Source organism: Hemicordylus capensis, chromosome 1, assembly GCF_027244095.1.
Source record: "Hemicordylus capensis ecotype Gifberg chromosome 1, rHemCap1.1.pri, whole genome shotgun sequence".
Lineage (NCBI taxonomy): Eukaryota > Metazoa > Chordata > Lepidosauria > Squamata > Cordylidae > Hemicordylus > Hemicordylus capensis.
This window is the reverse complement of record NC_069657.1, coordinates 268940870-268962519: the sequence shown is the minus strand read 5'-3', so window position 1 is coordinate 268962519 and position 21650 is coordinate 268940870. Positions and strand designations below refer to the sequence as shown.

General features: G+C 41.2%; 1 protein-coding gene across 8 annotated transcripts in view; it reads left to right on the top strand.

Annotated features, from left to right (window-relative positions):
• KLHL29 (kelch like family member 29) overlaps positions 1–21650 on the top strand; it is a 594606-nt gene that overhangs the window by 209859 nt on the left and 363097 nt on the right. For 3 of the 8 annotated variants that reach the window (XM_053285141.1, XM_053285143.1, XM_053285140.1), the window contains 2 exons: positions 5913–5980; positions 11473–11784. In XM_053285141.1, coding sequence (XP_053141116.1) covers positions 5930–5980; positions 11473–11784 — 363 coding nt within the window. In that variant the 5' untranslated portion in view covers positions 5913–5929. Of the gene's footprint in view, positions 1–1033; positions 1399–3771; positions 4129–5912; positions 5981–11472; positions 11785–21650 lie in introns of those variants that run through there. The other 5 variants (XM_053285144.1, XM_053285145.1, XM_053285139.1 and 2 more) reach the window with 4 other exon arrangements.

Below are 21650 nucleotides of genomic sequence, written 5' to 3'. Positions count from 1 at the left end.
TTCTTGTATTTTCATTGATAAATATTATGGGGACTTGGAGATTAAACACTCAGGCTTCAACGTTTGGTAGCACTTTATTTTTTAAATAGTGCACATGCTAGTAAATATTTCACATAGAAGACTGAAAGTAGTGTGACCTTTTTTAAATAAAAGAAATGGGGTAGAAGGTATGTGTGATGGCTTTTGGCAAATGCTGTAAGAATGCTTTCGAATCAGATGAGAAATGCTTAATTCTGCAATTGAGCTGTGGTATTAATTCATTAGGGTAGTTGGCACTGACCCTGTTCTTCAGGCATTGTCTTTCAGGATAAAGCAAAAATAACTAGAAGATAAAATCAATACTATTTTCTCCCTTTATATTTGACTAAAAATAAAAGGGTAGCCAGATCAATAAAAAGGTAATGATCTGTAGTTGAAATATATCTATTAACAGCCAACTGCACATTGGTGCAATCTGAGGATAAAACTGATAACTTATACAAGTTAAAACTAAAAGCTTCAGTCAGATGAACAAAAAACAATTTTGTTCATTCAGTGATATGAGTATATGTTTATGTATTATTGCCATTATTGTTGGAATATCCCCTAAAGCCCTGATTTGTACTCTAAATGTTCCATTTCTTTCCCTGGTTTCTCTTTAGACTTGGCCTTCAAAAAGTAAGCCAATACTCTCCTTTCCCTAATAATATGGTGTAATATAAGGGATCAAAATATATGTGATACAGGAAAATAAAAACACTGTTGTCCTGTAGGGAAAAATGTGCAGTGTATTTTTGATGTGAACATGAAGCTCTCCAACAATAAGCTGAAAACCATTTGTATGCAATAACAAAACAAAATCTGTTTGTATATCTTAACATTAATTATTAAACTATTTACCCCAGATTTTATAGTGTATTTAGCTGTTTGGGGGGGCGGGGCGGCGCAAGGGTGATATCTGTGAAATGTGTTTGTATGATGAATCACGCGAAGGTGCATTATGTACCCTTTTTGAAAGCAGAGCCATTGGACTTCTAGTTGTGTTTTCTTTTAGGTCTGATATCATTTGAGATGTTACCTACAATACCAGTTGCTGAGGGACAAACCATTGTGGGAGAGCGGTTGCTTTCATGTCCTGTTCATGGATTTCCCACAAGCATATGGCTGACCACTGCTGGAAAGAAGATGCTAAACTGAATGGCCCCTTGATCTAGCAGGCCAGGCCTTATAAATCCTTACAAAGAGAGACTAGGTGCATTTGTTGCACATCAGGGTACACAAAGGAGGAAGTAAAATGAGACAGACTGGAATTCCTTGAAGTGAAAAGGAGAAGAGATCAGAGCCAGGGTATTGTATGGAAGTTATGATACAATGAAAACATGGAAAGCTACAAAATCAGGGTACAGAAGAGCCAGCAAGGTGGGTGGCTTTGGCTGATTTACTAGACTTGTCCACAGCATTGCAGAGTTATAGGACATATTGCCTGGGGCAAGAATGGCTTAATAAATCAGTCAGTAGAGCAAGCATATTTTAATTCGACATACTGTTGGCTATGAAGAGATTCTGAGGGAACTTTTCCTGGCTTTATTTTTTAGATGGTGATTACAACATATGGGCTAATTTTGTTTTTACAGGACACTGTCAGAGTAGATTTATTGGTCACATGAACAGTTCCTTTCATCTCAAGTATAGTGTAATGTCAATCTGACACATAGAAGTCCCAAGCTTCTGTGTTGTAACTCATTCTCTTTAAAGGCTTCTGTAAACGCTAGCCTAGGCCTTGGGACATTGCCAGTAGAAATGCTCAGGCCTGAGGCAATGCCAGCTGCCAAAAAAAGAGGAAGGGCTCCCTACAGGATTTGAGAAATCTCACGTGATTGCCCTGAGTCGAACCATTCTCTATCATCTCTGTATTTTTGCCTCTTAATCTTGTTAGAGTAGTTTATGGGGAATAGCATAAAATAATTCCAGAGGCTTTTGTTTAGAAGTTCATCTAGATGCTTAAGATAAATTATTTTCCTGTGTGGTTTTAGCACTCAATTCACTCCACAGTTTAAGTCCATCCTCCTGTGCCCTAGAAAATGCACAGCAGATACCAGCAACTTAGCTGCATGCTGAAATCAAGGTCTGTTTGGGAGTGAGAAATACTTAGTTTTAATTACAATTGTGTGAGGTTCTATGCTGAGGGGGAAATTAAGACCGAGGCTCCTTAGCATTTGTGGGTTAGCAGGGATGGCTTTAAGAAAGAACTAGGCAATTCAGTTTATCAAAGATAGCTCTAGCCACAGTTGACCAGGGTAACTAAATGGAGCCTCCTTGTTCACAAGCAGTATATCTGATTCACCAGTTGGGGAGGGCAAACAAGTTGAAGCTGAATCCAAGCAAGACAGAGGTGCTCATTATGGGGGATCAGAATTTAAGGGATGAGTTAGATCTCCCTGTGCTCAATGAGGTTACACTCCCCCAGAAGGAACAGGTATGAAGCTTGGGAGTGCTCTTAGATCCAGGCCTCACCCTGGTATCTCAAGTGGAGGCTATGGCCAGGAGTGCTTTCTATCAGCTTCGGCTGATTTGACAGCTGCGTCCATTCCTTGAAGAGAACAGTGTCAAAACAGTGGTACATATGCTGGTAACCTCCAGACTCGACTGCTGCAATGCGCTCTACATGAGGCTGCCTTTGTACGTAGTTCTGAAACGTCTGTTAGTTCAAAATGCGGCAGCCTGATAGGTCTCTGGGGTAACCCGGAGAGACTATTATTATGCCTGTCTTCAAACAGTTGCACTGGCTGCCAGTATCTTTCCAGTCAAAATACAAAGTGCTGGTTATTACCTTTAAAGCTCTGAACGGCTTGGGTCCAGGCTACCTTAGAGAGTGCCTTCTTCGGTATGATCCCGATCGTTCGTTGAGGTCATCTGGAGAGGTGCGTCTCCAGTTACCACCTGATATGGTGGCAACTCTGGTAGTGACTCTGAACCAGGCCTTTTCTGTAGCTGCTCCTGGTCTGTGGAATGCACTCCCGGCAGATATCCGCAGTTTAGACTTGCTGTCGGCCTTTAAGAGAGCCCTAAAAATGTGTTTGTTTGGCCTGGCTTTCAAGGTTTGTAGAGTGGTGTTTTTTGTTTTTTTTTAAGTATTTTAATTGGTTTTAAATGGTTTTAATTGTTTTATATTAACACTGTGTTTTAAATTGTATGTTTTTATGTCTTTTTAAAAGTTGTACTTTTACAGACAAAAGTTGTCCCAGGGCCTTTGGATGGGGCAGTTTATAAATGAAATAAATAAATGAATAAATAGAAGAGAATAGAAGAGAATAAAAGTAATGCAGATTCTTAGCTTCATACCTTGCCTTCTGACTCTCCCTCACACTATAGGTTTACTCACTTACTAATCCTTGGCCCCCTTTTCTCCAGTTTCTCTCTCCCTCTTCAGCCTAGAGGTAGTTGTGGGTCTATGAATGGCTTTTTGTAAACCACCCAGAGACCTAAATTGTGGGCGGTATAAAAATAAGTAAAATAAATAAGTAAATGTGAAGAAAAGTCCTGAAACAGCTGTATTTTTTGTTATTTTTATAGAGCAGCTCTGAGAATATAAAGATCTGATTATTTATTAATTGATTTATCATATTTCTATACTGAATGGAATCTTTATTACAGTCATCTACCAGATAAAAATATAACACAATAGATAAGTAGTAACCTCCAGCAATCATGATTTCTTACAAAACACAGTTTAGGATATAACAATATATAGTATAACCAACACTCATGATTATCAATTGCTTCCCTACACAGCTTGCGATGTGGCAAAATCTTGCCACCTTGGTGGAAACATTAATATCACTGTTGGACAAAAGGAGAGACACATAAAAGGCTGATGGCCTACCTAGGAATCTAGACAAAATGGGTGACAAGAGTGCTAGCCGAATATCTCTATAAAACAAACAATGAAGCAACATATGATCAATCATCTCAACCTCTCCTGACTGACACAGGCATAACTGTTGGGAGAAAGGAATACTAAGCAAGAGACCCTCTAAGAGAGCTGAGAGCAGCGCATTCAAGCATGCCAAGGCAAATCCTCTCTCCCTTTGGCAAGGGCAAGCTTGTGTTTATTTAGCTGTTCTATGAGGATGAGTTGCATTAAGAAAGGTAAGTGTCTGACTTGGGCTCTGTCTTCCTGAGTCACTATGTCCCAGATCTGCTGCCTAATTATCTCCTTGGCTTTTAAGATCCCTAAGGAGACCAACATGGGGATACATAGCCCATAACTTTCTAATTTCCTCCCAACTCCCTCTATCCATGCAGATGCAAAGTTGTCCTTCAGGACCAGAGGTGCAAGGCCTGCTCGACCAAGATTTAGTTTCAAATAATAAGAGATCTTTGCAACCCAAATATGTGTGTCAATTGGTACTGACCCCAGTTCCAGCCTTAACACTGCAAAGCGTGTTGCTCTTGGCATCCCAAGGGCTGTTCTACTGAATTTGGTTTGTACCAACTCTAGGGGATGGAAATCTTTGTAATTACTCAGCTGGGCCCCATATAGTAGTTGGTCTAATATTTTCCCTTTGAAAACCTGAATTGCAAGGGGATGCATGCCAGCCCACCTCAACCCAGGCCTCAAGGCACTGAGCGACATTTGCTGGCATGCGTCTGAGTGACAGCGGATCCAGCCTGAGAGTCACGAGATCACCAAGCCTTCCTCTGTATTCCCACTCACCATAATGGCCCACCAGCCCAACACCATTGTAAATTAACCTACCCTGACCTGCACTCACCTGCGAAATGACCAAAGAATCCAGTGCCAACCTTAACAAAGTCAGTGAGAAGTAGGCGAAAAAAGGCCCCAACCATAGCCAATCAGCTGAGACCCAAAAATTCCTACTTGGCTCCAAATGGTGACCAGAATATCCTCCACTTAGTCAAGGGACAGGCAGGAGGGTACCTGCCCGCAGAGCAACTGAAAAAGGACATGCTCCTGAGCTCCAATTGGTCCACCCACAACATGTGACAGGGGACAACAATGGTGGCCTGTGTGCCTTCCTCTCAGGCCAAGCCTGAAACCCCACGCCCGCTCATCCAGTATCACCGCTGATGAAGCAAAGGGGGCAGGCAGCGACTTTACAATAGTCAAGCCTGGAGGTTACCAGCATATAATGTACCACTGTGTTAAGGTCAGTTTCCTCCAGAAATTGTCATAGCTGATGTATCAGCCAAAGTCGATAAAAAGCACCCCAAGCCATTGCCTCAACCCAAGAGACCAGAGAGAGTTTTGGATCCAGGAGCACACTCAAGGTACATAAGTACTTGTTCTCTCTGGGGGAGTGTAACCTCATTCAGAACAGGCAGATCTAAACCATCTCTTGAGTTCTGAGCCCCCTGCCCCCCAATATTAGTACCTCTGCATAAATAGGATTCCAATTCAGTTTGTTATCCCTCATCCAGGCCATTACTACCTCCAAGCAGGCATTTGGGGAAGTTATGCAATTTCCTGATGAAGTTTATAGATAAATAGCTTTGAGTGTCCTCTGAATATTGATAACACCATGCACCAAATCTCCTGATGATCTCTCCCAGCAGTTTCATGTAGATGTTAAAAAGCATTGGAGACCGTATGGAACCTTCTGGAACTCCATGCTTTAGTTCTTTTCAGAGCAGCAGTCTCCAAGCTGCACTATCCAAAATCTACCAGAGAGGTAGGAATTGAACCACTGTAAAACAGTGCCACCCAATCCAAACTCCCTCAAGCAACCCAGAAGGATACAATGGTTGATGGTATTGAAAGCTGCCAAGCAATCCCAAAGGATCAACAGAGTTGCACTCCTTCTGTCAGTATCCAATTGGGGATCATCCATCATTCTGACCAAGGCAGTCTCAGTCCCATAGCCTGCACAAAAGCCAGTTTGAAATGGGTCTATATTATCTGTTTCCTCTAGGACTGCCTGGAGCTGAGATGCCACCACCCTCTCAATCATCTTGCCCAACCATGGAAGATTGGAGACAGGTCTGTAATTGGCTAACCATCCAGTGCAAGTTTCTTCAAGTAAGGCCTAATAATAGTCTCCTTAAGGCAAGGAGGCATCCTGCCCTCCCTCAGAGAAGCGTTTGTAATATGTATATGCCTGGGGGTTAGAGTGCCTCTGGAAATACGGATACAAAATAAGCCAAGTTGGACAAGGGTCAAGAGAACAGGTAGTAGGACATACAATCCAAAGCAGCTTTTCCACATTCTCAGGATTCACAAACGGAAAGTGATCCAATCTGATCCCATAAGAGGAGTTGCTGGTCAACTAACTAGTAGACTCTGTAATAAATGTGGAATCCAATTTGGCCCCGATACGAGAGATTTTATCCACAACAAAATCATTTAAAAGCTCACAGCGGGTGATCGAACATTCCAAAATTGAGTTAAAGAAGGAGGGGGCACATACTGGCCCTTTCACAACCCTTGACAACTGCACTGGACGTGAACTTGGGGAAGTAATGCAGGCAGAAATGAACTGTTTCTTTGTCACCCATATTGCCAGAGCATAGATCTTCCGATGTGTTCTGTGTTGTATTCACATCAAGTCTTTCTCCACTTGTTAATTATTTTGTGGTTTCCTTTGAACCAAAGGATGTCAGTAAGTGTTCTTAACATGCTAGTCACATGCTGGGCAGAGTCTACTACTGAAATACAAAATAAAATGTGTTGCACTATTTCAGAATCCCATAAGTGTACTAGTGCCATCATCTCACTTATTCATTTCTCAACGTACTTCACTTATACAAGTTTCAATAACACTAGTAGATTTTGCATCATGCAACAACCCAAAAATACAGCTGTTTTAGTTCATTTTAAAAAAACATCTTCCAGTAAAATTCTGAGAAAATGAATGTGAAGTATAAAATGTGTTAGGGATTAGACTAGGAAAATGGTTCTGTGGTTTAAAAATTAATTTGCAAATAGTATGCATATCAAAATATTTTTGTATGGATAGAGTACAAAACAGAAGGCCAGCAAGGAAGGCAGCATTATTAACTTTGAATTGATTTAACAGAGAACTCTCTGTTTAGCAGTATGTAGCTTTAAAATGTCTATTAAAGTTACATATTTTGTTACATCTGGATAAAATCCCCAACTCAGCCCACATACAGGCGTGACACTTGATGTGTTTAATTCTAAAATGGTTGTTTGGTTTTAATGTGCTCCTGAAGTTCTAGAATAAAAGAAGTCCAATCTGTCTGTAAATGTTAGCACATTTGTTGTAACTGGTATCTTCATCTTTAACATCGCCTATTTTATCTTGCATAGGTATTTCTGACAAAATTGTATCCACTCTTCTTTGTGACATTTCTTAAATGCTGCAGGCCTCAGTTGAAGATATTTTTCACAGTTATCAGATTCAGTTCTAAACATTAGATCGGATTACAAACATGCTCTCATTTTCTTACAGAAATATTTATTAGATTATGAAGCTAACAAAACCGGGCCCTATCTGATTTACTGGTTTGATAATTTTAAGCACAATGTAGGTGCTTATAGCTAAGTGCACTTGTTTTTCTCTGTGTGTTTGTTTATGTTTGTCCCCTTACAACAAAGGACATACATCTGTAAAAACTGACTGATATCCAGAACAACACATATACAAAAAAACCCACCATTTTCCACACTCAGTGGAAAGAGGTGATTTTCACCAATCTCCACATCCCTCTGTGGCTGACTGTGCTTCCCAAAAATGTGTTCCTGAGGGTCCTGCAACCCTCAGGGATATGATTTTGGGAGGCACATAAGGCTGCAGAGGGGAAGGGCAGTTTGGTGAATATTGCCCTTCTCCATTATGCACACAACCCCCCCCCCCCTTTTTTGTGGCAAATGCAGTTTAACTCTGCACTTGTAGTTGTATGTGTCTGTGTTGTGGTGATCTCGTTTGTAAGTAGAAATTGAAACTAAATTTATTTGGAGATTTATTTTTTTTAACCAAGGGCTGACATTTGATTGAGGCTTCTTAACTGAGTCCCTGTTACCACAAGATACATAATTCTTTGCTTGTAGATTGGTTGAAAGCCTATTTCCCCTTATATTTAACCTTTTTAAGTCAGAGATTTTAGAAGCCTAGAGAAGAACAACTTGGAGTGACAAATCTACAAACAAAGTAGTAGAAAAATATTACTTCTAGGAGAGAGTAAGATTCGGTGTTGGTGTGGGGAAGGAAAGGATTGTGGTGAAGGTGCTGATCAAATGGAATAAAATTTAGCACTTAATATTTGTTTTAATGATGTCATTTTCTATCCAGAGTGCAATTCCAATTGTTCCTTTCGTTGCTGTTGTAACTGAATGTGTGCACTAAGTGTAGCATCTATCACATGACCTTTAAAAAACAAACAAACAGCAAACTGCTTGTTAGAATAAGTATTGGAGAAGAACAGTAGCTTCTTGAGCATAGAAAAAGAATGGTGTAAACGTTATCTGCAAATCTCACCCAACTTTGTAAAAAGTTTTGAACAGGTTTTATTTTTGCAGGAGTGGGGTGAAAATACTTTCCCCTTTGTACAGTAGTTCCAATCCTGCTGTCAGCGTACAACTCGCCACAATTTTGGGTTGATTGGCAGGGAAATGGCCTTCTTAAGCCGTGTGCTTGAGAAAGGGAGTACAGTGGTCCCTCTACTTACGAAATTAATCCGTTCCGAATGCACATTTGTAAGTCGAAAAGTTCGTAAGTCGAAAAGCGGTTTCCCATAGGAATGCATTGGGAACGGATTAATGCGTTCCGGAGCCTAGAAAAAAAGACCCAGACCCCCAGTAAGGCTTGCAAACTGCACAGGAACATTTCTTTTCAAGAATAAACAGGCAGTAAACAGGCAGGCAAGTCAAGGAAACCGCATGTAAAATTCGTAAGTCGAGGAAACCCCATCTAAAAATTTGTAAGTCGAAAAAACCGCATCTAAAACCGGATCTAAAACTGCCGTTTGTAACTCGAAAAATACTTATGTCGAGTAGTTTGTAAGTCGAGGGACCACTGTACATCTAAAGCAAACAAAAAATAAATATCATGACAGTGAGACATTTGCTACAGGTACAGGTAGCTTTGAACAAGCCCTTCAAAAATTGCCAGGTATGAACGGTTGCAAAATGTGTTTTCTCATCTGTGATGTCACAGGTATGGTTGAGTGGGTGTCCATAACAAAATAAAATTGAAACGTGCTGATTTTGTTAGTGTCTTCTTTTAGTTAACTTGTCCATGGGACTTAAATTGCATGATTTAGTCAGGATGTCAGCCATTGTATGGAAACAGTTTAAGACTTCTTGTTCTAGCACAGAAGAGTTCAGGTTGAGCTTTACCACCAGCTATGCTACTAGGATATCACAAACTGAGTTGATAATTACAAAGGAACTACAAGATTATACAATCAGATCCTTTTAGATGAAGAATCCGTTTGCTTTTAACCCTACAATCCTAAATTATCTTTTTGGAGAGGTACTTTTGATTTAATGTCTATAATCTTATTGGCATGTTTGAATATATGAAAGTGCCTTATACTGAATCAGGCCATTGGCCCACCTAGCTCAGTATTGTCTTACACTGACTGTCACTGGCAGCCATTCTCCAATATTTCAGATAGGGCCCTTCTGGGAAATGCCAGGGATGAAATCTCGGATTCCTTCCATGCAAAGCATCTACCAGTGATCTGTAGTCATTTCCCTGATTATTATAGAATCATCAATAAAATAATTTCACTACACCTTTTTAAGAGTGTATAAATGAGCAACTAGTTTCCCATATCAGTGATGCAGTTTACATGGAAGAGTAAATATATTTCAGCAATTCCTGAAAGTAGTGACCAAAAAGTTGACCAGACTGTTTTTTTCATTGCTGGAAACTAAATTATAAACAGGCTCACAACAATCCTTCTGTTATAAAATTTATGATTTGATGATAAATGAAGAATAATTTTGATTATTAAATCCAGAATATTTATCTGCCATTCTTAAACCACACACACGATTGTGTAGTGAATTGTATTATCCCTATTTTACTTCTGCTGTTTCTGTGGTGTGAGCAATGAATCGCATTCTATGCATTATTCCCATACAAGTTTTTTTATTCCGTATAAACATGTGATGCAAGACCCAAACAGAATATTTTTGGGAAGCTGTTAAAAATATAAACCTGCTGTCAGAAGCTAATCCCTCACTGAAAGTTCAAGTGGCAGATTACTTCAGGCATGTTGTTTCATTCTCCGTAAACTATCATCTGATACAGGAGTACCTCATTATCTAAGGGGGTTCTGTTCCCGCAGTTTACCATGAGTAACGAAACCACAGATAATGAGTCATTGAGGCTGTTCCCACGATTAGCCAAAATCGGGCTAGGGGAGCCTAGCACAATTTCGGCTGATCGTGGGAGCCACCAGGCGAGCCTGGTTGCCTCCCAGCAGTTAACCCACCAAACAACCCCTCCCCTTAAACTGGGTTTGCTCTGCAAACCTGGTTTTTTTAATCATGAGTAGCCGCAGTGCAGCTCCGCACCATGGCTACTCATGAGTAGACCTCCAGAGGGGAGGCGAAAAGCCACCTCCCGGTTCCAAGGATCTCTCCAGTATGCCCTGCATGGTCACGCAGGGCATACTGGAGCTTCCGGGGGCCGCACGGCCCCCAAACTCCCTAGCCCCTGCCAGCTCCGTTACGGAGCTGGTAGTCATGTGGGTGGCCGATCTGGCCACCCAGGGCTCCTGCCCTTCTGGTGTGCGGGGAGAACAGGCTTAGCCCGCTCTGCCCTCAAACCCGGCAAAAGCAGGTCTCACTGATCGTGAGACCCGCCTCACTGAGTCCATGGGATTGCAGAGGTTAGTTCCCAGACTAAAGAAAACCAGACCCAAAAATCGCCTCCAAAAGGAGAAAATGGGCCAAATAAAGTGCCCTACCGTGCTTTGCGGGCCTTCAGAAGTCCAAGGATGCCCCCCACAAGTCCAAAACTCCCCCAAATTTGGCAGAAAACCATGGTGGTTTTTTGTTTTTGTTTTAAACAAATGAGCCATAAAATGACTTCCATGCTCAAAATGGCAACTGGAAATTATCTCCAAGGTCATTTCCGGCCTTCCCCAACCTGAGTATATGTGGAAAACTCCTTTTTAGCTGTTGTGTTTTCCCATGTATGCTGAGGTTGAGTGTCCAGTACCTGACTGCGGATATATAAAACCACAGGTGGTGAGTCTGCGGATAGTAAGCTTCGCTATCTGACTGGGTAGTTTGGGGAACCTCCATAGAGGGTCAGAGAAGCTGTTCTTGCCACCACAGATTTAGTCTATTTTTGTTCTCACTGTCTTGGATTTCTCATTAGGACTTCTTGAAATGCAATTTGAAGCCACCCACAGAATGAAATTATTTATTTCCCTTTTGTCAAGCCAAAGAGTTAAGGCAAAGAAATGACCCTGATGGCTCAGCAGAACTTGTTTCTTTCTTGGGGCTTAATTTAACAACACTTCCTTTTTGTTTTTTGCCTTGGTTCTTGATAGGCAACCCCAGAAATTCCCTTTGAAAAGAGGCAGAAGCCACCTTTGGTCGAGATGTCACGGCACCACAGCCGGTTTGAAAGAGATTATCGCGCAGGATGGGACCGTCGGGACTGGAGCGCAAATGGGAATCATGTGAACAGTAGTAACTGTAACAGCACAGTGAACAGCAATAGCAACAATAGACCAGGACTTCTTCCTGTGCCAATTGTACCCTCACGACTACATGCCCCAGCCACAGTTGCTTGTACCACGGTGAACAGTGACGTTATAACCACGCTTGTGGCTAACTCTTCTGCAGCTTCAACAACCAAAGTAAGAAGCCCCCCATTCTGTGTGCTATGTGTTCATGACTAGTTAAAGAAAACCTCCATAGATGGTCCAACCTTTCCATTTTAGATCATGCTTTTCTCCTGGTAACTCACTGGCACTTTGCCAATGGGAAAATGTTTTCATGTTACCCCATAGCAAATAGATGCTGCCAAAGGCTTCTTATCACGTGATAAGCTTTAAAAAACTTTGAAATGAAGGTAAGTCTTACTGCGCATCTCTAAGCTCAGATAGCATAAGCATCACAGACTTTGGTGGGTTTTGTTTAAAACAACTGTGAGCATAAGTAGAAAACATCTACCAACATTACCACCCCATAATTTTATTTTTACCTCTTGCATATACCTTTATATCACAGGGTGACTTAAGGTATGGGTATGGCCTGATTAAGAGGTAGCTAACTATAAACATGATCTGTTTTACAATTTCATGATGACTCTGTATTAAATGTTGTTAAAAGACAGACACAGAAGTTGTGAGCATGAGTTGCCAGTATTTCCCCTTGCAGAACACAGCTTCTTGTTTTATCCAGAACCTTTTACAGCTTTCTGTTGCTGTGGGTGAAACTGTAAGATACCCAAACTAATGGCACAGTGGGAGAAGAGCATTTTTCATGGAGTGTGTGTCAGTGTGAACATGTTTGTGAATGTGAATTTTTGGCAATTTCTCCATACAACTACCTGTGCCTCCCAAGTTTATGTCTCTGAGGGTCCCCCAACCCCTCAGGGGTAGGGATGTGCATGAAATGGATTTTGGCTTTGTTTTGAGCTCGAGACAACAGCAAACAATATTTATATACCGCTTTTAAACAGAAGTTGCCCAAGAAGTTTATATAGAGAAATAAAAATAAATAAAGATGAATCCTTGTCCCCAAAGGGCTCACAATCTAAAAATAAACATAAAATAGACACCAGCAACAGCCACTGGAGGGATTCTGTGCTGGGGCTGGATAAGGCCAGTTGCTTTCCCCCTTCTCAATAGAGTGAATTGCCACTTTAAAAAGGCTCATCTTTGCTCAGTTAGCAGGGGAAACAAAACACAGATGGCTGAAATGTTTTGTCAATATAGCGGTCAAACCAGTTTTTTCAACAGAACAAACCTGGAAATGTTTTGAGTGTTTGGGCCATAGGGAGCAATAGGGAAACGCGAAACTCATCATTGTGTTCTCCATGGGTAGTTCCTGGGGCAACCACATGGGTTGTGTGGTAGTGCATGGGTGCTACCTACCTCCCAGCCCACAAAAGAAATGGCCAAGCCACTTTGTTGTCCTAGGAGCTACCCATGGGGAACAATGGGATGTTTTGAGTTTCCCCATTGTTTCCCATGGCCGGAACAAGCTGTACTCACAGGGTAATCACACAAGTTTTGCACTGTGGTTTGCAATACATTTTACAACACTGCAGAAGCACACAATAGAAGGGAATTTGTCCCTCGCAACACAACACACATTTCAAACTTAGTCCAAAAATGGCCAAAAAAGAATCACTGACCCAGAATCCACTGCCAGCCACAGTGCCTGCAGTAACATTGGCACAAATTGCTTTCCACACACAGTTATGACTCCTTACTTCCTAGCATTGCAACAGCTACAGCAGCAGCAGCAGCACCCTTAGCAGCAAGCATAGCCATAAACTCAACTAGAGCAACTTTCTACTTTGGACTCCCCCCTCCCTCCTTCAGTTGCCCATAACAGCACTTGATTTGTATTATAACAAGCCAACCAAGAAGCAAGGAGATCACAAGCCAGTCAGAAGCCAGTGTCAGAAAACCAATCAACAAGGGGAAAAGAGGTCTCCAAAAAGGTGCTCAAAGTGTTTCGACTTGAAATAGGCCCTTTATTCATTCATTCATTCATTCGATTTTTATATCACCCTTCCAAAGTGGCTCAGGGAGGTTTACAATTAAAACAGTAACCATTAAAACCAATAACAATTAAAACAGAACTATAAATATAAACACCAATTAACAATTAAAACATCTTGAAAAACAATTGAACAATTAAAACCCTGAAAACCAGGTTACCACATTAAAACAATTAAAACTAATTAAAAACCCTGGAAGGCCAGGCCAAACAGATAGGTTTTAAGGGCTCTCTTGAAGGTCAATAAAGAATTAAGATCGCGGATTTCTGCTGGGAGTGCATTCCACAGCCCAGGAGCAGCTACAGAGAAGGCCTGCCTCTGCGTTGCCACCAGACGAACTGGTGGTACTTGGAGATGGACCTCCTCAGATGACCTTAACGTGAGGTGGGGATCATGTAAAAGAAGGCACTCAGGGCTTTAAAGGTAATAACCAGCATTTTGTGTTTTGCCCGGAAACATATTGGCAGCCAGTGTAACTGTTTCAAAACAGACATCATATGGTCTCTCCGGGTTGCCCCAGAGACCAATCTGGCTGCCGCATTCTGAACTAACTGAAGCTTCCGGACTATGTACAAAGGCAGCCCCACGTAGAGCGCATTGCAATAGTCAAGCCGGGAGGTTACCAGCTGATGCACCACTGTTTTGAGGTGGTCCTCTTCAAGGAATGGGTGCAGCTGTCGAATCAGCTGAAGGTGATAGAAAGCACTCCTGGCCACTGCCTCCACCTGAGATACCAGGGTGAGGCCTGGGTCCAGGAGTACTCCCAAGCTGCGCACCTGCTCCTTCTGGGGAAGTATAACCCCATCCAGCACAGGAAGATCTAACACACCCCTCAGATTCTGAGCCCCCACAATGAGCACCTCTGTCTTGCTTGGATTCAGCTTCAATTTGTTATACCAGCCCATTATTATCTGTAGGCAGGCATTTAGAGAATGAGTGCATTTCATCCTGAAGATGAAAAGGAGAAGTAGATTTGGGTGTCATCAGCATACTGATAACATCCAGCACCAAACAACCTGATGACCTCACCCAGCGATTTCATGTAGATGTTAAAAAGCATTGATGACAGAATGGGGCCCTGAGGGACTTCATATAACAGCTCCTATTTTGAGGAGCAACTGTCACCAAGCTCCATCATCTGGAATCTACCCGAGAGATAGGAGCAGAACCACTGCAAAGCAGTGCCCCCTATCCCCAACTCCCCCAGGCAATCCAGAAGGATACCATTGTTGATGGTATCGAACGCTGCTAAGAGATCCAGAAGAACCAGCAGAGTCACACTCCCTCTGTCGATTGTCTGGTAAAGGTCTTCCATCAGGCCGACCAAGGCTGTCTCAACCCCATAGCCAGCTTTGGAGCCAGTTTGAAATGGATCTAGATAATCAGTTTCCTCCAAAACTGCCTGGAGCTGGTCGGCCACCACCCTCTCAATCACATTGCCCAACCAATGGAGATTGGAGACTGGCCTATAACTATCCATCACTAAGAGGTCCACGGAAGGCTTCTTTAAGAGTGGTCTAACCATTGCCTTCTTCAGACAAGGAGGCACCCTACCCTCCCTCAACGATGCATTTTTGATCTTAACTAGGCCACCTCCAACAATCTCCCTGCTCGATAGAAGCAGCCAAGTTGGGCAAGGATCCAGAGAGCAGGTGGTAGGCTGCACCACCCCAAACAGCTTGTCCACATCATCAGGAGTCACAGTTTGAAACTGATCCTATCTAATACTGCAAGAAGGATCGCTGGACACCTCATCCATAGACCTTGCAGAAATAGTGGAGTCCAAGTTGGCCCGAATACAGGAGATCTTATTCGCAAAGAACCCATTAAAGGCATCACAGCAGAGCAACTCTGGGGACTGATTTAAAGGGTGTTTTGTTTTGAGTTGAATCAACCTTGAAACATTTTGCACATCCCTACGCGGGGGCTTATGTTCAGAAGGCACAGGCAGCTGTAGAGAGAAGGGAGGAATCATTTTGCCTCTCCCCATGATTGTGCAGAGGAAAATGCTCTTCTGCTAGTGCATCGTTAATCTGGACTTTGGCCACTGGCATCTCCCAGTCTCTTAATCCATACAATGTTGGCATAACCTTCAACTACTAACTTTCCTCTTCTGTACCTGTTTTTGTTGCCATGTCGTATTACTTCATCCTTTTCAATAGCTCCTTTTCTTTCTGCACTTATTGCTGAACTGCTCAGTTATGTTTTGATATTTCAGTGTGTAATATTTCACCCAGGTCCCAGGGCATAGTCTGAGAGTGCAGGATATAGTCAGCTTGCTGAAGCTCAGCAAGTTTGGTCAGAGCCTGGATTTGGAAACCACTTGGGGGACCCCATGTATACCATCTTTTGGATGTACATGAAATAAATAAAGCAAACTGCCTCTTTGTGACCTTACTACTGCTGCTTTTATTGCTCAGTTCAGAATGTCACTGCCTATGAACAACAACGTTGTCTCCAAATATTGTAATCTTTTGCAAATATAAACACTCAGGCAGCTGCAGTGTGTCCGACAGTGTGATGCACTTGATGCATGAAAAATATGCATTCTGCAGTCTCTTCCCTGGGATTTATGTTCTTTAGTTCAGCCAATTGAGCAGTTTTCTTCTTTCAGAAAGGAATTTTGCTTTTCAGAATGCTTGGTGTCACTGGTGCTTTGCCTTCATGGTGTGGTATGATTGCAGCCTTATAAATGTTTTGAAACTACAATTTTATCTTGTCCTAATATAAAGGCCACCATATAAAAATAAAACCAAAACTCCCCAATTACTTTAAAGAGTAGTTGCATATGACAGATGCTTTCTTTATTGCTGTGACATACAAGACATCCAAATTTGATAGAACTAGAAATCAGGACACAACTTGTGGCACTGACCTTGTGAAATGACTTTTTGGTAGAGGCCTGTTTGACCCTCTTTCAGACACTGTGTTAATATGACATGACTGCTTTTGTTAGCATTTGTGAATGACTAGTCTGTGCAGGGTTGAAGGAAGCTGTTTTATGCTGACATAGTTCTGTTGTTTTTTGTTTCTTTGTTTTACTATTGCATTGCCGATTGACTGAAGTGCTAGAAGGTTTGCAGGTAGTCTGTGCAGGCACACAGTCCATATGTGTGGTTGCAAAGATGATCTCTTGAAGAACATTAGTTAAAGATAAGCAACACGTCTTTCTCTCTATGTGAATCCTTCAGAAAATTGCTTCCATTGCACACCTCTAATGACAGCAGTGACTAGTATGAGGCAGCATCTGAATATATTTTAAGAAGCTAAAAGTAGGAAAGAAGCAAACGCACTTGCTTTTTTTAATTTTAGCTTTTTAAAATTAGTGTATGGTTGACTATTTGTTTCTAGCTTATAAAAATGGCTATGAAAGTAAAAGTATGTCAGAGAATAAGAAGGAAAACCAGCATTTTTAAGAAGTGTTTGTGGTAGTAGAATGGGATCCAAATACAGCTCTGGTTTTTACTTTATGATAGGCAAAAGGTTCCTCTAACTCTTTTTAATAACTGTAATTGCAAAAAGGGAAAGTGAGACAAAGTTATTTAAAGAAAGCCAAAGGCAAGCTTAAGGTTTTTCTTGTGTTACCGTACCATATTGGTTCCACCACCCACTGTAAAGAAATGTCAGTGCTGCAGTAAACAGTTTGGCTAAGTTTTATATTGTGAACATCTTTTTAAAATGAGCAAAGTATACTGAAAATTATTTCCAGTTGTTAATAGCCAAATTATTTCCAGTTGTTAATAGTAGTAATTCATGATGCTGCGACATTATGTAGTTTCTGTTCGGCTGTGTTTAGTCTGGAGAAGATTAGAAGACAAGTTTTGAAGCCAGCACAGTGGTTTTGTTCGTCATGACCTATGCGCCTGGATATTTTTGCATGGAGTCCATCTGTTGGCTGTTGTTGATCTGTGTTTGCGCCAGATGTTTGAGTCTGTTTGAAGCTGAGCTGTGATAATAAACTCTGCCCTTGTTTGGAAAAGGAAACCAGTGATCGGAAACTGTGATCCTTCAGACATGAAATCTTGTAATAAGTAGTGATATACCGTTATTGTGGAGATGTAATATTTTATTTGAAAAGCCATTAGCATTATCATTTTGGGATTAACAGGAAAGGCTGACACCCAGACAAATGCTGTGCTGGCGCAACAGGAGAGAGCCAACTGTGCCTCCCAAAACTACCTTCCTGAGCGTTGTGTGGCCCCGAAGGACATATTTTCGGGAAGCACAGTGGGCATTGTAGGGAAGGAAAGGTTGGAGAACATTTTCCCTCCCCTGTAGCCCTAGCTTGGCTTTAGCTTGGATGGCACCAAAATGTGTTGAGAGAAAGTTCCAAAATCTTTATTTAACTAATCAAATTTCAGAATTAAAATTGCTTGTATTTAAAGGAGGGAAAAGTCTACAAAATATTTGTCCATTTGAGTTACTTAAGGTGCTGTTTTGGGCAACATCATTATGAAAAACTTACAAAGTTCTCAATACTGGGAAACCTCTAGGTCTACAACTTTCCTGCTCCGCTTCTCTGAGAAGGAAGACTTTGTTGATTAGGTGCTAGAGGTTTGATCAGCTTCACAGAAACTGTTCGTTGTGAGTCACTGCCTGACTTGATCTTAATACTTTTTTGTCTGGAACGTTTAAATTGATTTGCTCTACACACTTCAGGATTTGTTAGCTTCAACGAGTTATCTCCAACAATACTCTATTAAAATAAAATAAAAATCCAAACTCTAATCTTCCAGAGGGAGATTCTAATTGGATTTCTTTTAGTATAACTGTAGGGAACAGAAGTTGAAAATGCACTGATTTGGTTCTGCACAATTGGTATATGAATCCAGTCCCTTTGTTTATAGGGTCAATAGACATTAAGGTGTATATTGTTGCAAGCCTATTGTGGTAGAGTATGCTCATAGTAAATGTTAACATAGGTTATATCTCTGTTCTTACAGACAAAAGACTATACTCTCTCTTCCCACTGACTCAACAATATTACAAAAACAAGGAAAATGTAGGGCCCCCACCCCCCAAAGCAGAAGCAAACGAGTAGAGAGCATTGGAGGAAGAAATGAAATTAGCTAGGAGCAAAACATTTATCATGTTTATTTCAGAATTCTAAACAACTGAGTTGCTTCACTTCATCCAGGCATTTCATCAATCTCCACTTTGGTGTCCCTATCTATGACTGTGAGACAGGATTTTCATGAAGCTCTGAGAAAGAGAAAGAGAAGAAAAAGCATTGGTGATTGGCTAGTATCTGACCTTTCCAACTCTCTCTGTGCCGTCTTCCTTTTTGCTACTTCAGACATCAAGACCCAATGCAGCCTAAGTGATTGTCTCTGAGGCACTCCCTTCATGCTGCAGACTCCTTCCTCCTCTCCACTTCACCATGGAAGCTGAGGAGCCAGCACTTTGAGTCCACCAAGCAGCATGGCAGAGAGGCAGATTTTGGCAGGAAAAACAGAATTCACATTTGTGTTACCAGCTCCTAAGGGCACAAAACAGGTTTAGTAATCTTGTCCAGGTCTAATTTCTCCAAATTCCATGGCTTGAGTAAGAGGTCAGAAAACCGCTATAGCCAGTTGTTTCAAACACCATCAGACGAGCACTAACAGAAGTCCTGTTTCCTCCCTTTCCCACCACAGTACGGTTAGAGGCCTGCTCATGGAGGAGGTAAAGAATGTTCCATCTGTCCAGTTGCCCATGCCTCACAATTGTTTCTTTCAGTTCCTTCCCTCTAGCAAAAGTTCAAGGATAGCACTCCAACTCTCATCCCAAAACAAATAGAGATATACTCCGGACAACTCTCTCAAAAGATGAAAAGGATACCACTCATCACCCCAGAATGATTTATCAGGTCTGGTCTCTAAGAAAAGGAAAACCATAATTTATTTGACCAAACTTTATTTTATTTTGCACACCCCACAGTCAGCCACAAGATCCTGTCTGTCACCTTTGTAGCTTCCTTGGCTCTAATAAGGACAATTGGAGGGGGAATGGGGTCGAATTGGAGGAGGGTGACTGGTGCTCAGAACCACCTCAGGATAGATTCTTTTTATTAGAAATACTGCTGGCTAAGGCCATTCACTGGAGGATTTGGTGTTTTTGTCTGGGGACTTCTGCCCAGAACACCTTCCAGAATCCACAACTAGGACCTTCAACCAACAGACACAGACCTAGCCTTTCCATTTGTGGCCCCTGCAAGTCCAGCTGTTCTGTTCCAGCATCCTTTTTAATATAGCAAAGGATCTAGTTATCAAGAAGGAATGGGTCAAACCTTATAGATCCAAATCCACACCTTCCTTCAAAAACGTTTATGTTCTTCCAGACGATGTCATGCTAGAAGAATTTATGATGGATGTTACAATGGCTGACCTAATTTAGAAGGCTGTTTTTCCTATTGATTCAGATGAAAACCATCAGAGTTTGTGCACACCCTGCTTCTGTTTCTTCAGTTTTTGCCATAGCTGTGTTCATATGGATGAGTGAAATTGAAATACAAAACAAAACAGTTCCCCTCTTTGTGGTGTGTGTGTGTGTGTGTGTGTGTGTGTGTGTGTGTGTGTGTGTGTGTGATGAAGAGGCAAAAAGAAAAGGCTGGTACCATCCCTTCAGTAATGTTAAAATTTTAGGTGGGACTGCAGTCACCTTAAGTGGTGCAGCAGGGAAATGCTTGACTAACAAGCAGAAGGTTGCCAGTTCAAATCCCCACTGCTACTATATTGGGCAGCAGCAATATAGGAAGATGCTGAAAGGGATCATCTCATACTGCTTGGGAGGACCTCTCCTATATTCTACCAAAGAAAACCAGTCTGCAAGTTCCATGCGTCTTATGCTAGGGAGGTTTGGATTACATTTCAGCTATACGTTTCACAATATCTATAGCTTTCTTTTTCTTCTATTTTTGTCGGCTGCTTTAAATCCATTTTTTATTTTTTTTACAATTTTTTTTTAAAAAAACATTCAGAAGTTCATGTTTGTTTTTGATATATTAAAATTTCCCCCCAAAGTTTAGGTTTATTTTGTTCAGATGATTAACTCAAAAGAAATGATGTCCCAATTAAGCTATACAGTCAGCCAATACAAATGCTTGTTTTATTGACTTGCAATGTGTTTATCATCTGTTAAAAGAACTGAGAGGTCTGGCTGACTCTATTCCTAGCCCTATTTGAAGATGAAAGACCCTGGTTTAAAGCGCTAATTTACATTATCAAGCACTTAGAAGATCACACATGGAACATATTTTGGTATACAAAGGGGGTGTTTCCAGTCCTTGGCACTTGGATCAAAACATATTTTGACTTCAGAAAGAGAAAAAGAATCTGTAGTATCCAGCAAGTCAGTCAAAGTGAGTGTTAGCCAGGAGCTATTTACTTTGAGTTTTTTAAACAATCTTTTTCATTTTCCTCCCTGCGTGTATCTTCAATTTTTCTTTTAAGTTTACTTTAATCTATCTGTTGATTCAAATGAAACAAGAAATCCTTTACACACAAAAGGTACTGCTGTCATCTACATTTCTCTGATTTCAGAGAAACCAGAAATATCTTTTCTCCCCTGTCCTCCACATACAAAAAGGGAATTACATTTGTAAAAAGGTTTAAATGTTTTTTCATTCCAAAGTTCTTGTTTTGCAACAGAGGAACAGAAATGCTGACATTGTCTGAAACAGAACTGGAAAAACATTTGCATTTTTTATTTTTATAGGGTGTTTCTTTTTAAGCAACTAGATTTAAACTAAACAGCTGAGACCAACCAAGGAAGCCCCCCACCCTGCAGTACAACTGACTGTAGCATTGTATGACATTGTGTGAAATGTCTATTAATATAAAGCAGTGCAGGAGATGTCTAAATAAACTCATGGGAGGCCTCCTTTTTGGTTGCTTTTTGTGTTCTGGTAGGTAATTCTATTTGTTTGTTTGTTTGTTTGTTTGTTTGTTTGTTTGTTTAATTTCTAAACCGTCCTTCCAAAAATGGCTCAGGGCGGTTTACACAGAGAAA